Here is a 12,386-nt window from a genome sequence, read left to right on the forward strand (position 1 = left end):
TTCTCAGCTGCAGTAGCATGGGGTAAATCCAGCCCTATTGGCTTTATGGGAATGCCTGTGCTTTCACCATATTGCAATCAGGCACTTAAGCCACCATGAAATGATATTGTCATTTGTGGACTGGTTCCTTCAGTTTGTGTATGCTCTTTATTTCTCTAGAGCAAGTGGGAACTTTCTGTTCATCCCTTAAGGATTATTTCCGAGACACGTGCAAATCTGTGACCATGGAGCGGGAAGTAAATCTGGATCACCTGTTCATTGATGGGACACTTGTTCAAAGTCAAACTGAAACCAAGACTGGAAAGAACAGTGCAAAAGCAATGGAAAAGGAGCTGGTAACCTGCAGCCTGCAAGAGAAGGAAAAGACAGCCATTGATAGAAGCCAAATATTTCAAATCCCACAGCGTAAAGACTTAGAGACTAAAGTGATTGTGGTGCTGGGGAAAGCAGGAATGGGCAAAAGCATTCTCGTTCAGAAGATCTGCCAGGACTGGTCCAATGGAGAGTTTTCTCAGTTTGAATTTGTATTTTGGTTTGACTGCAAAATAAGCTTGCCTGAGAAGCAATACAGCCTGAAGGAACTACTGCTTGATTTTTTTGTAAAGCCTCAAGAGGGAAGCAAAGAGATCTTTGAGTATATATTGCAAAATCCTGATAAAGTCCTTCTGATTTTTGATGGTTTTAAAGGGTTGCACGATCACGAGAATTTTCCTCGTTGCTCAGCCAGCCAGCCTGAAAAGGATTTGTGCAGCATAAAGGAGCTGCTTTCAGGACTCATCCAGAAAAAGATACTCAATGGCTGTACTTTATTATTTACAGCAAGACCAAAAGACAAACTGTACCAGTTCATGTCCAAAGTGGATAAGACTATTGAAATTGTAGGATTTTCCCCTCAGCAGAGAGAATTGTACATAACCAAATACTTTGAAGAATCACTCTACTGTGATAGTGCACTGAAATTAATCAAAGAGTGTGAGTACTTGTTCAGTCATTGTTACAGTCCGGTTATGTGTAGATTTGTTTGTTTTCTCTGTGAGACAGTGCTTGAAATGGGAGAGAAAAGTCTTCCTTCAACTCTTACTGAAGTCTTCCTGAAATTTTTTCAGCAGAAGATAATGTTTCTGCAAACAGATGTTACAACCACACAAAATCAAGAGAATCTTGCTACCCTAGCTCGTGTAGCCTGGTGTCTTGGAGAAAAGCACCAAAGTGCCATGAAAAGTGATCTTATTCCTTCTAAGGAAGTTAAAGAGTTTGCTCTGAAGTATGGGTTCTTCCTGCCATTTGCATTCCCCAGACATTCAGATAGTGAAGAAGAGGAATTTGGGTGCACATTCTCTGATTTTGTCATTCAGAATTTCTTGTGTGCGCTTCACCTTTTGTTAGCAGAAGAGCTCAAGGATAAAAACCTAACAAAGTACCTGTCTTTTCTATCCAAGAAGAAAAAACCTTATAACTGGTTAGATTTAATGCCTCGGTTTGTGGCTGGTTTGATGTTTCTCCAGGATGATCCCTGCTTCTGCTCTCTTTCAAATGAGGATGAAAAACAATCAACCAAGAAGCAGAAGACCCTCTTGAAATACATTAGAAGGCTGCAGATTGATACTCTCTGTCCAGAGAGGTTGCTGGAGCTTTTGTGTTGTGTTTATGAAACACAGAACAATTATCTCCTGCAGCATGTGGCCTTAAGACTGGAGCCAAAGTTGTCTTTTCTGGGCATAGCTCTTACACCACCTGATGTCCATGTACTGCACTCTATTTTGAAAAGGTCAAGAAAAGAGTTTTCCTTGGATTTGCAGAACAGCAGCATTGACATGCAAGGGCTGCAGGCCTTGGTCAGCCTGAGGAATGTGACATCGTTCAGGTTGGTCACTCTCTGTACCCCACAGCATCATCCACAGCCCTGTGTGTAAATGACACTTTCATGCAACAACAGCAGTCACATCTGTTGGTTTTGCACATTTTGTCACTTCACAGGGCTCCCCTCAGTGACACAGTCAGGCTCTGGAAATCTTTAGAACAGACAAAAGACTACGAACTGCTGAAAGCATCCACAGAGAAATTTGTTCTTGATCCCTTTAAGGCAAAGACAATGAAGGACATCAGTGACCTCTCCGACCTTGTAGAGATGCAGGAGAAGATGATGAATTGGTAGGATCACTTATGGTCAAAACTCCTCTTATACCAACTGATACCAATAGCAGTTTATGAAAACAGGGTTTCACCACCAGTGCTGGACAATGGAGTTGTCTGCTTGTCCAGAAGAGAAGTAACTAAGGCAGTGCAAACTCCTGGGTCATTGTGGGGGGTTCTCCCACCCCCATGTGAGGTGGCTGCCATGGCAGGGATGAGCAATGACAGCACTGTGCAGAGCAGTCACCAAAACTGCCACTGAAAAAGCCAGCTGTCATTCCTCTTTAATCTCTTCCAATTCCTTTCAGTTACAGAACTTGGGCTGATTCTTTCTCCCTGTAGTACCTGGGCATAAATGAAAGCCTGTTTTGCATTGGTCCCAAAGGGGCTGAGTCAGTCCTTTAGCCCAGGAGATAAAATCTTGTATTACATGGTCTAGAAACCCTGAGCTCCATCCTGCTGCTGATGTAGCTGGGGGATTGGTTGCAATTAAAAACACGCAGAAGTAAAATTTTGTTGTTTGTTTTGGGTTTTTTTAATGATGACTTCTATTTTAACACGGGTGGAGTATTTTGATTAAAAGATAGACAAAATAGTTTCATGTTTGACAGAAAATAGTTGATTTAGAAAAATGTATTTTCAAATTTTATTGAAAAAAGAGCAAACAATTGCACTATGAAAGGCAATTATTGGATTGAAATTACTTAGGTGAAGAAAGGTTAGAGCAGAAGTTACTCTGAAGTTTCCTGGTTCCTCAGTTAATGCAACAGTGGTTAATTTTCTGTAGAAGTTTGTTAACAGATTATTTTTAAAGCACTCTTTGGCTGCTAAAATTTTTACCATACTCTGATTCTACTGTGATTTATTTAGTGTGCAAGAAGCATCTGGTTGCACCAGCTATGAAATTCCTGCCATCAGAAACCTCAGAAAACTGGAATTTGCGTAAGTGCTGAACTTCTACTGATTGAGGTGGTCCTGGTTAAGGGGAGCAGTCATGGGTGTTGGCTACAGCCATGGCACTGATGTACAGTCAGCTGAAAACCCCAATTATTGCTATCTTGCTTTTCTCTGAACTAGATTTAACTAATGGGCAAAACTCAAAGAACGTTATTTCTGGCTCCTGCAGCAATACAGATCAACAGGGCTCTACCATTTTATTTTTTTTTGTTTTAGTACAAGTTACCTCCTGGCCACAAGGTACTGATCTTGTGCCACAGGGCATAAAATATTTTGACTGTGATCCAACTACCTGGGAAATATTTTTTCCCCCAGAAATGCTGAACTTTTCTATCTGAGTCTTCTGACATAATTTTCTACCCTATCAGAGCTAGGGCCATGAGAGGATTACATCAGAAAATGCCTCCCAAATAAATTATTTAGCACCCTTTTCCTGGAAGATGGAAGGTTGACTTGGTAACACTACTTTAAAAGTGAGGTTTTAGTAACAGTTTTTTTCCCCCAAACTGTAAGCAGCCTCCAAGGCTATTCTATTGCTCAAAATATCCTTCCATAGCATGTGAATTTGTTTGGGCAGAAACTGCATCAGTGCAATGGAGAATTCTCATCAGGTGTTCTCACCTGTTTCCTGCTCTGTAAATCTAACCCAACATGGCACAGCTATCCTTGGCCTCACTTCTGATTTTATGCTGCTTTCTCTTCTAATTTCCTCTTCCAATATCCCTTTATTTAAATTTTCTTTAAAATGCTAATCCTTTTAAATAACTGAACTTGTTTTGATACCAAAGAAACTCCAAATAGGATATGAGAGACAAATGCTTGGAGCATGAATATCAAAGTGCAATTTATGCTTTAAGCTGCAGTAAAATGTTGATCTTAAGTTAGACTGAATTGTTATTAGTTGGGGGAAAATACCTTTGTTTCCATTTCTCAGTTATACTAAGATGGATGTGTATTTCATCTCAAGATTATACTTACAGTGAAAAACCTGAAAAAGATAAAGAACAGAAATATAAGAATCTAAAACAAGTGAGATAAGTCTTGCAGAGAGGAACAAAAAGTGGCAAATGTATCAATGCTGCTGTGCAAGCTCTGGCCTGCCTGGCCTTAGCCTTGTTGGTCCTCATCTGGAGGCTTCACAGCAGAATTCCTTGGTGCAGGTGGTAGGGAATGGCTGTTTCTGAGGGTGTAAACCAGCTTGTATTGGGGGCTGCAGGGAAATATTACAGCGACCTGAGTGGGTCGCTGGGTGGTGAGAGAAGGACGAGAATCTTGTTTCTTGATCAGAAGGCTGGATTTATTGATATATGATATATAATACATTATAACTATACTAAATAGAATAAAGAGAGAAGTTGCAGAGGCTGCTAAGCTAAGAATAGCAAGAAAGAAAGAATCTATAACAAAGTTGTGTCCAGGGACTCTGTCCCCAGCTTGCTCCTGTGATTGGCCCTTAATTATAAACATGGGAACATGATCCAATCACAGGTGCATCCTATTGCATTTCACAACAGCTGATAACAATTGTTTACATTCTCTTCTGGGGCCCTCAGCTTCCCAGAAGATGGACAATCCCAAAGAAAGGATTTCTGTGAAAAAAATGTCTGCGACAGGGAAAGAACTCAAAAATTGCTGAGTTTTGCTGCTTGTGAGCCTGTGAAAAACCTGCTGCATGTCTGTATTTTCTTCCAGGCTGGGTCCAGCATGTGGCCTTCAAGGATTGCTAAAACTCGTGAAAATTCTTGCAGCATTTCCATCACTTCAGCATTTAGAGTGAGTTCTGCTAAAGATGAACTTTGCTAACATTTCTCCTCAGCAGCCCTTGATGATGGAGAAGCTCTTGTACCCAAGAAACATTTTATTTGCTAACTTGACTCCTTGTTTGATGACAAAACTGACCAGCAGAAACATTCCCAAACTCTAACAGCACCCTAAAAGCTGACACTCCCCATCCTGCCTGGAGACAGCTGGTGTTGGTTTGTTCAGAGCCCTGAGTCCCTTCCTGGGGTGTTCCTGGGTGAAGGGTGAAGGTTCAGTGCAGAGCCCCTGGGGGCCCCCTCCCTGCCTCACCACTGACAACTTCTGACTTCACTGGAGCTCCAGGACATCCATGACAAACCAACTCTCTCTTAGTTCTGAGCTTCTTTGCACTAGAATCAAGTGTAACAGCAGTAGGCAGGGGTGTGCATGGCACCTGTGGGAAGGTTCTTGGGTTTTGGGAGGGCCTTTGGTTATATCAAATATACCCCAGCATTATCTGTCAGATTAGAAGGGGATCCAGTATCTGAAATTCCAGTATCTGACTGGATGTGAGGAAAACTTCATTTTTAATACTTCCTCTCTGGAGAAGGAGAGGTTTAGGCAAGGATTTATAGCCTCTGCTGGATTTTGTCAGTTCTGTATTTTTGTGTGCACAGGAAATCTCCTTTCAGCTTAGCTGGAACACAGCTATTTCATAACTATTTTAATAATGTTGCATATCAAAGGAAATGGGTCAAGGCATTGAACTAGTAAAAAAAAATTCTTATGCTTTAAATTTGGGCAGCAGAAAGCTGCTTATTAGAGAAGCTGTAATTTGTGTGATGCTTCATGCTGATTGAGGCTACTGCAGAAAAGCTTTTCAAGATAGATAGAATGGTCTCTGAGGTGAATAGACCACAAAAATTTAGATTAAAAGGGAAGCTAATTCTCTTTTTGTCATCACACAGCCTTGATGCTCTGAGTGAAAATGGCATAGGAGATGAAGGAGCAAAGAGTCTATCTGAAGTCTTTCCAACCCTGACATCACTGGAAACATTAAAGTAAGTGCATTAAAGTAACATTAAAGTAAGGTTAACAGTTCAGGGAAATTTTGAGAAGAAACAGATTAAACCTAGAGACTTAAGGGACTGTCTGTTAACAATTATGGGTAAAAGTATCCCATGGGCATGGAAGACCAATGAGCCTGTGGAGATACTTAATCAGTACATTCATTAGACAAATAGATTAATCCTTCCTGACTTCTCTTCAAGGGCTCTATCTTGCCTTTTTCTCTGCATTTGGTCTAAACAGACTGTCCAAATTATATTTTTTAAAAATTGAAAATTAATTTCCCCCCACAATGTAATAAATCGGAATAAATGTGCTCAACTAACGAAGTGATTTCACTTACTGTAGTTTATCACAGAATAAAATAACAGACCTGGGTGCAGAGAACCTTGCTGCAGCTCTCCCTTCCTTGTCTTCCTTAAAAACACTAAGGTGAGTAGTTGTATCTTGTTGTTTTGAAAGCATACCTTGCTGTCTCTGTCAGAAACTACTGAACAGGGAACAAAGAGGTAACACTGTGCAGCACCAAGCTTTTCACTTCATTTTTGCATAAAGTCTTCAGAAAGAACAGGAGAAGTATGACATGCAGAAGGATATTTGGGAATAGAGCAAGGACTGGGCTGATATTTAAATCCAGTCCATAATACCCAGTTATGAATCCTGCCCTGCACAGATGTGCACCACATCTGCTGCAAACCCAGCTGTCTGTGTTTGCTGATATGGGGACCATGGCCCATCCCACTGCACTGGGGAATCTGGCACAGGCCTGAGGGAAGCAGGGAATGCAAGGAATCCTGGTGTGCAATTCTGGAGTAGTTTGGTGGTGTGGAAATCTTTTGAATGCTGTACCCCAAATCTTTAAGCCTGATTTTTTTTGGTAGATTTTTAATTTGACCTGTGTGGACAGAAATGTTCTTATTATCCATAGAATAATAGAATCTAGACCTTTTTTGCTGTACCTGTGCTAGGTGAAGAAGGATGTGACCATTTGCCTTACTTGATACATGAAATATGAATGTGTGCATTAAACTTTAACTGCAAATAAGCATAAAATGAAAGTTAAGATGTACTTACCATATCTGAAAACCCTTGATCTAATATCTATGTACATAATCCTTTATTCAATTGTGACTCTTCTGGTTTGGTTTTCTGCAGCTTGTACAATAACAACATTTGTGATTTTGGAGCAGAAAATCTGGCAAAGGTTCTTCCTGCAATGACATCTTTAAGAGTGCTAGAGTGAGTATGAAATCTTTGAGATGGCCCAGGAAAGCTTACTTCATTGGAGACTGAAAATACAAATATTCCATGTTTGGTTCTGGAGGAGACAGAAACTGAGGAAGATTTTGGGAAAATTTCACAGGAGAAATGTGCTTCTGCAGGGTCCAGCTAGTCAGTGATTAGAAAGGATTAAGGAACAGTTCACCATAAACCCAGAAATATTGGTGTTAAGGTGGGAGAATAGGCTCATGGGGGAGCTAGAGAATGACCTCAGGAACATGGAAAAAGGAATCCCTCAGATGAATTAACATAATGAAGTTCCCATTCAACCTTCTGAGTATATTGTTGCAAGTTTTTTGAACTGACAATCTATTTTGGGTTTTTTCCTTTTTCTTTCTTACCCCATCTGCAGATTAACCTATATAGTATTTTTTATTTTGAATAAAATGTTTGATTACACCATTTGATTTGGATTAACAAAGTTGTTTTTATTCCTCAGTGTTCAGTATAACAAAATAACTGGTGTTGGAGCCCAGCAGCTGACTGACAGCCTACGAAAATGTCCCCAAATGAAGAACCTGGTGTAAGTCTCTTGACAGGCTGTTTGCTGTACCTTCATCCTGTAAAACTGGGTTAGCAATCGTGCTAAAGCTGCCTTCTGGATTTGTCAGATTTAAAAGAGGCACAAACAAAGACATCAGCAAAATACAAAAGCAGAGGTTTTTTAAAATGTTGTCTCAGGTTTCAGCTGATTCATTCCCAGTGGTCCTAGGCAATCGAGCTTGTCTTGACTGAAACAGTTTCCACTGAGCCTCCCTTTGTTAATCTTCTACCCTCCCAGAGAACCAGACCTACTCTGTGCTGCACCACTTCTGTTTGAGGGATAAACAATGAGCAGCCATCATTAGAGGCTAAATAGACTGAAGCTACCGGTACACATTCAGAGGAAGGGAGTTTGATGGAAGGTCAAAAAAATAGTTACAGAGACAGGAGTGCAGTTGTGTGACCAGAGTCAGCAAGATTATGGAGTACTGAACTGTATTTTTCTAAATCAAAATGCATTTTCCTTTGCTCCATAGCTTACATACTTTCACAGGATGATAGTCAAAGGACAACTTTAAAGTAAAGAAAGAAAGAAAGAAAACAACAGCAATAACAACCAGAAAAAGGCACAAACACATCAAACACACCAAAAGAAGGTAAAACAAACTGCACTTCTTAAAATCTCTTTTCTTTCTGAATTTTCCCTTACAGGATGTGGAATCCCACCATTCCCTATGGAGTTCTTGAACACCTTCACCAGCTGGACTCCAGGATCAGTGTGTAGATTCAGAGGATTCCATAAAGGTAACAAACCATGGCTCCCTGAGAAAACCAGGTTTGTTTCTGTGGGAGCTGTTGATTCCAGGCTCACTACAGCAGGCACAGTGACAGCATCCATGTGCCCATGGGCAAGCCTGGAGATGGTGCCCTAGAGTGGCACAGAGCAGTGTCACACCAGGCCCCCTTTCCCTGCACTCACCTTGCACCTCCCTCCTCCCTGGACCTGCACTAGCACACTGCAAGTGCTTTATTAAGAAAAATGGACCTCTAGAACTCCCAGTCCAGCCCAGTTCAGTGACTGGCAGCTGCCCTGCTTAGTTTCTCATTTTTGTTGGGGAAAACTAAAGCTCTGTGTACTTCTCATGTTTAATAGATGAGTTCTGTACTCCTCAGAACTTGTTTTGTGCTGGTTTTTAGTAAGTACTTTCACTTTTCCTTTGTTGAATACAAATCCTCAACAGCTGTTTGTGTGCCTGTGCAGCTGTACCTGTGCAGTACTCAGAGCAAAACACTCCCTCCTACATTCCTAGTTCTGTGTTATTGTGTGGTTTAGCCACTGGCAGCCACTTTTACTTCATTGCCTGCACAGTTTCAAGGATCCTTGAAGTAATTGCAGCAGTGAAGAATTGTGGTGCTCCTTACTAGCCTACAGTGAACTAAATCTTTGTCCTGTTGAAAAGCCCTACCTTCCTAAGAAAGGACACCAGGGGTATGATCACTGTGAGGAAACCTGCATTAGCTCTGAGGATAAATAGCAGCAGGAACTCTGGATTCTGTCTCCCGAACTTGAACCATTCAGCATCCACCAGCCACTGTTGTCTGTTTACACAAATCATTAAATCTATGATTTTTGTAATCTTAATGGTGGTTAATGTGACAGGTGTACATCTAATGTTCTGTATTCATCATTTCACAGGTGTCATAAAGAAGAGAGGAGGGTGTCCTCTGTCCTTTCCTGTCTTCTTGCTGCTTTATGAATTGGTGTTCTCATGTTTGTTGCAAAAAAAAAAACATTTCAGTTTCTAAGCGATGCTTAAATTGGATGAATTATAGAGTTTTAAAATGCTATTCAAAGACCCAGCTGTATTTCTACTTAAATAGTAAAAGTTAAGCAACATCAAAGATAAAAAGAGCATCTGGATACTGTGACCACCATTAAAGGAGACCAGGAAGCACAAGGATATTGTGAGTATAAAATTCCATCAAGTTATCGAAGAGCAAACTGAAAGCTGCTCAACCTGCAACATCTGAAGCACTGACAGATCAAATCTGATTGCTTATTTCATGGTGCCAATGGTAACTGCCATCAAATTTGGTTTGATGATTTTGGACTTCCAAATCTCAGGGTTACACATTTCACCTCTCTGTATGATTGGAAGCACTAGGGTGAGAAGCATAAAAAAGAGTCATCAGCCCTAGAAAGTGTTCTCATAAGATTATCCACAAGATTCTAGAAGTTGCTATTTTCTTCACTGGTAATCAGTGCTGCTTTAAGGGATAGAAACATATCTTTCATGACTTGGTACAGAATCCTTCAAAAAGATTGGGGAAAAAAAAGTAATGAGAAGAAAGAAATTGAAAGTGTAAAATGATGATGCATTATTCTAAAATTATTGCAGAAATCCAAATAGATAAAAATAGCCAGTTTATGGCACACAAATCCTCAAACAATTTTTGAAGTTTTTTACTTTGTCTCAAATGAGAACTCTGAAATCATATACCTGGATTGGTATTTAATTTCTTAAATGCAGCTGGGCAGCATAAATGTTTACAAGCACCAGTTTTATACTTGACAGTGATATCACTACTGTGTGTGGTTTATGTGGCCTTCTGGCTCAGAGTTATGAGTAACCAGGCAATCACCAAAAGCACATCTCAAAGCACTATCATGTCTATGCTGCTGGTCTCAGTCATATGTGGGCCAAATATTCATCCTGCTGACTGCAACAGCAAACCATTTGTCTCTTTTATTCTTTTATTTCTGCTCTGTGAACATGAAGAGAAGTTAAAATTGGACAGAGGCAATTGTCAGGAGCAGGTCAGGAGCACCATTCTGGCTTCCCATCCAGATAAAGTCTGAGACAGAACAACAAAAAGGGATGGAAAAAGCTAGGAATGCTCAAAATGCTACAAATTGGGAAGTCTTTACTTCACAGTTAGCTCAGGGTTAGTTCAACAACCTCTTTGAAATCTCTTCTGCTAGGAAGCACTGACAATACTGATCCAAGGATCTGTGCAAACTAGAATCTCTCAACTAACCTCTCAAATACTCTGTTTCTTGGTCTTTAAAAATTCACAGATTTAAACAGCTCAAAATCACAACATTCATTTTCTTTCCTGCAAGTTCTACTCCTCTGCTTAAGTTTCAGTGCCTGCAGAATCTTGACAGCAGGGATGTGGACAAATTAAAGAGAGTGAACAAATTAAAGAAAGAAGGGAGAAAGGAAGGTCTGTTTGTTGTTTCTGAGAGCAGGGAATCAGACATAAGGTGTAGAGGAAGAGAGAGCCAGGAGGAAAAACCCTGTGGAGAATATGATTGTAATTAGAATTTGTATTTTTCTCAACTATCTGCATGGTTCTTCTTTATAGTCAAACTCTAGCCAGAGCCATGGATAAAAATCTTGTTTATCCTCTCCTCTTGGAGCTGCTTGAATGGGAGGTAGTTTGAGCCAAATGTTGTGTGATATTCCCATCAGCCTGTGGCACTCCAGCCATGCACATCTTTGTCTTGACCTCTCCTAGCTAAGCTTTGGATGACAAATGCCCTTTAGGGATATTTTCTGCAGCTGCACTTTACCATGACTGAGTCTCAGAATGTGCTAAATATTCCACAGGCAGCTGAATGTTGCAGGATGATGTCTGGACTACTAAAATCATGTTGGCTGTACTGCTGTTCTCTGAGTTAGTGGGAATATATGTTTATAATGTACAGGTAAATTTTGATACAGTGTTTTGGTTGTCTTTACATATCTTTTTTAAAGTATTAATAAAAGTAAGTACTCTGTTTAAAAGTACCTTCTAGTGCCCGTTGAAATTTTGATTTTTCTCTTGGAAACACTGAAACCACACAGCAACTGCTGGCTTCTGCCACAGTAACAGGTTTGGGGCTTTGTATTGCAGGCTAACGGAAAGCACTGTGTGTGAGGGAGACTGAATGGGCAGGACAGTTCAGTGGGCTGGAAATAGAGAAATAATTCTTTCTTAACAGGAACAGGTTCTTGCAATGCCAACTGCCAGACTGTAAGTTCAGGATCAGGAGATAGAAATGTGCTGACTGAGGCCACCTGCTAATAAAAGCAAAAAGGGGTTTTCATCCTTTCTCAATCTTTGCAGTTAAAAGTTCTAGACTTAATCTGGGTTGAAAGTCTGGATATTCTTATGGCACCAAGCTCCTCCAAAATGCTTTTGTCAAATGAGTGCCTTGTGTATAGAAACTGAATTCACTGGCTACCTTCTAAGAAGCTGTTGTGATCAAATCTCTGTTCGAAAAAATCTTTTAGGATGAGGAAAATGCTGCTCTCTTTATGTCCATCTCTTTTTGTTGTCAAAGAAGCCTTGCTAAAATGCCAAGGATTGTGTTACCATGGTAGTCAGAGCCTGTAACACTCTCCCCATCCTTTAAATGCATCAAGCTGAGCTGTTCTGAGAAATCAGGAATCTTGGTCTAAGATTCAGAATCTCCAAAGTGACTGACTCAGGGAAATCTGTATTGTTTAATTGTGCAGTGTGTGCACAAACCCACTGCAGGGAATTTATTACAAACTCCTAGGTACTGCAGTAAGTACCAAAAGTGACAAACTGAATCATGTTCTTAAAAAGGCATTTGTGGGACCCTGAAAAACTAGTGAAACCACCTCTGTGAACACTATGAATGAATAATTATAGAGGCAGCAGGAATGCCCCCTGCAGTAGCAAAATTCAGCCTTTACTGTGTTACTATCAAA

General features: G+C 40.4%; 1 protein-coding gene across 1 annotated transcript in view; it reads left to right on the forward strand.

Annotated features, from left to right (window-relative positions):
* CIITA (class II major histocompatibility complex transactivator) overlaps positions 1-11,384 on the forward strand; it is a 37,318-nt gene extending 25,934 nt beyond the window's left edge. Inside the window, exons 13-22 of the mRNA XM_054270769.1 lie at positions 160-1,864; positions 1,978-2,151; positions 3,004-3,075; positions 4,783-4,863; positions 5,799-5,891; positions 6,247-6,330; positions 7,054-7,137; positions 7,619-7,702; positions 8,374-8,466; positions 9,359-11,384. Of these exons, the coding sequence (XP_054126744.1) occupies positions 160-1,864; positions 1,978-2,151; positions 3,004-3,075; positions 4,783-4,863; positions 5,799-5,891; positions 6,247-6,330; positions 7,054-7,137; positions 7,619-7,702; positions 8,374-8,446 (2,450 nt within the window). The 3' untranslated portion in view covers positions 8,447-8,466; positions 9,359-11,384. The remainder of the gene's footprint in view (positions 1-159; positions 1,865-1,977; positions 2,152-3,003; positions 3,076-4,782; positions 4,864-5,798; positions 5,892-6,246; positions 6,331-7,053; positions 7,138-7,618; positions 7,703-8,373; positions 8,467-9,358) is intronic.
* The last annotated feature ends 1,002 nt before the right edge of the window (positions 11,385-12,386 follow it).

Source organism: Melozone crissalis, unplaced genomic scaffold (assembly GCF_028551555.1).
Source record: "Melozone crissalis strain CALT ecotype California unplaced genomic scaffold, PUWL_Pcris_2 ptg000012l_1, whole genome shotgun sequence".
In the NCBI taxonomy this organism is placed as follows: domain Eukaryota; kingdom Metazoa; phylum Chordata; class Aves; order Passeriformes; family Passerellidae; genus Melozone; species Melozone crissalis.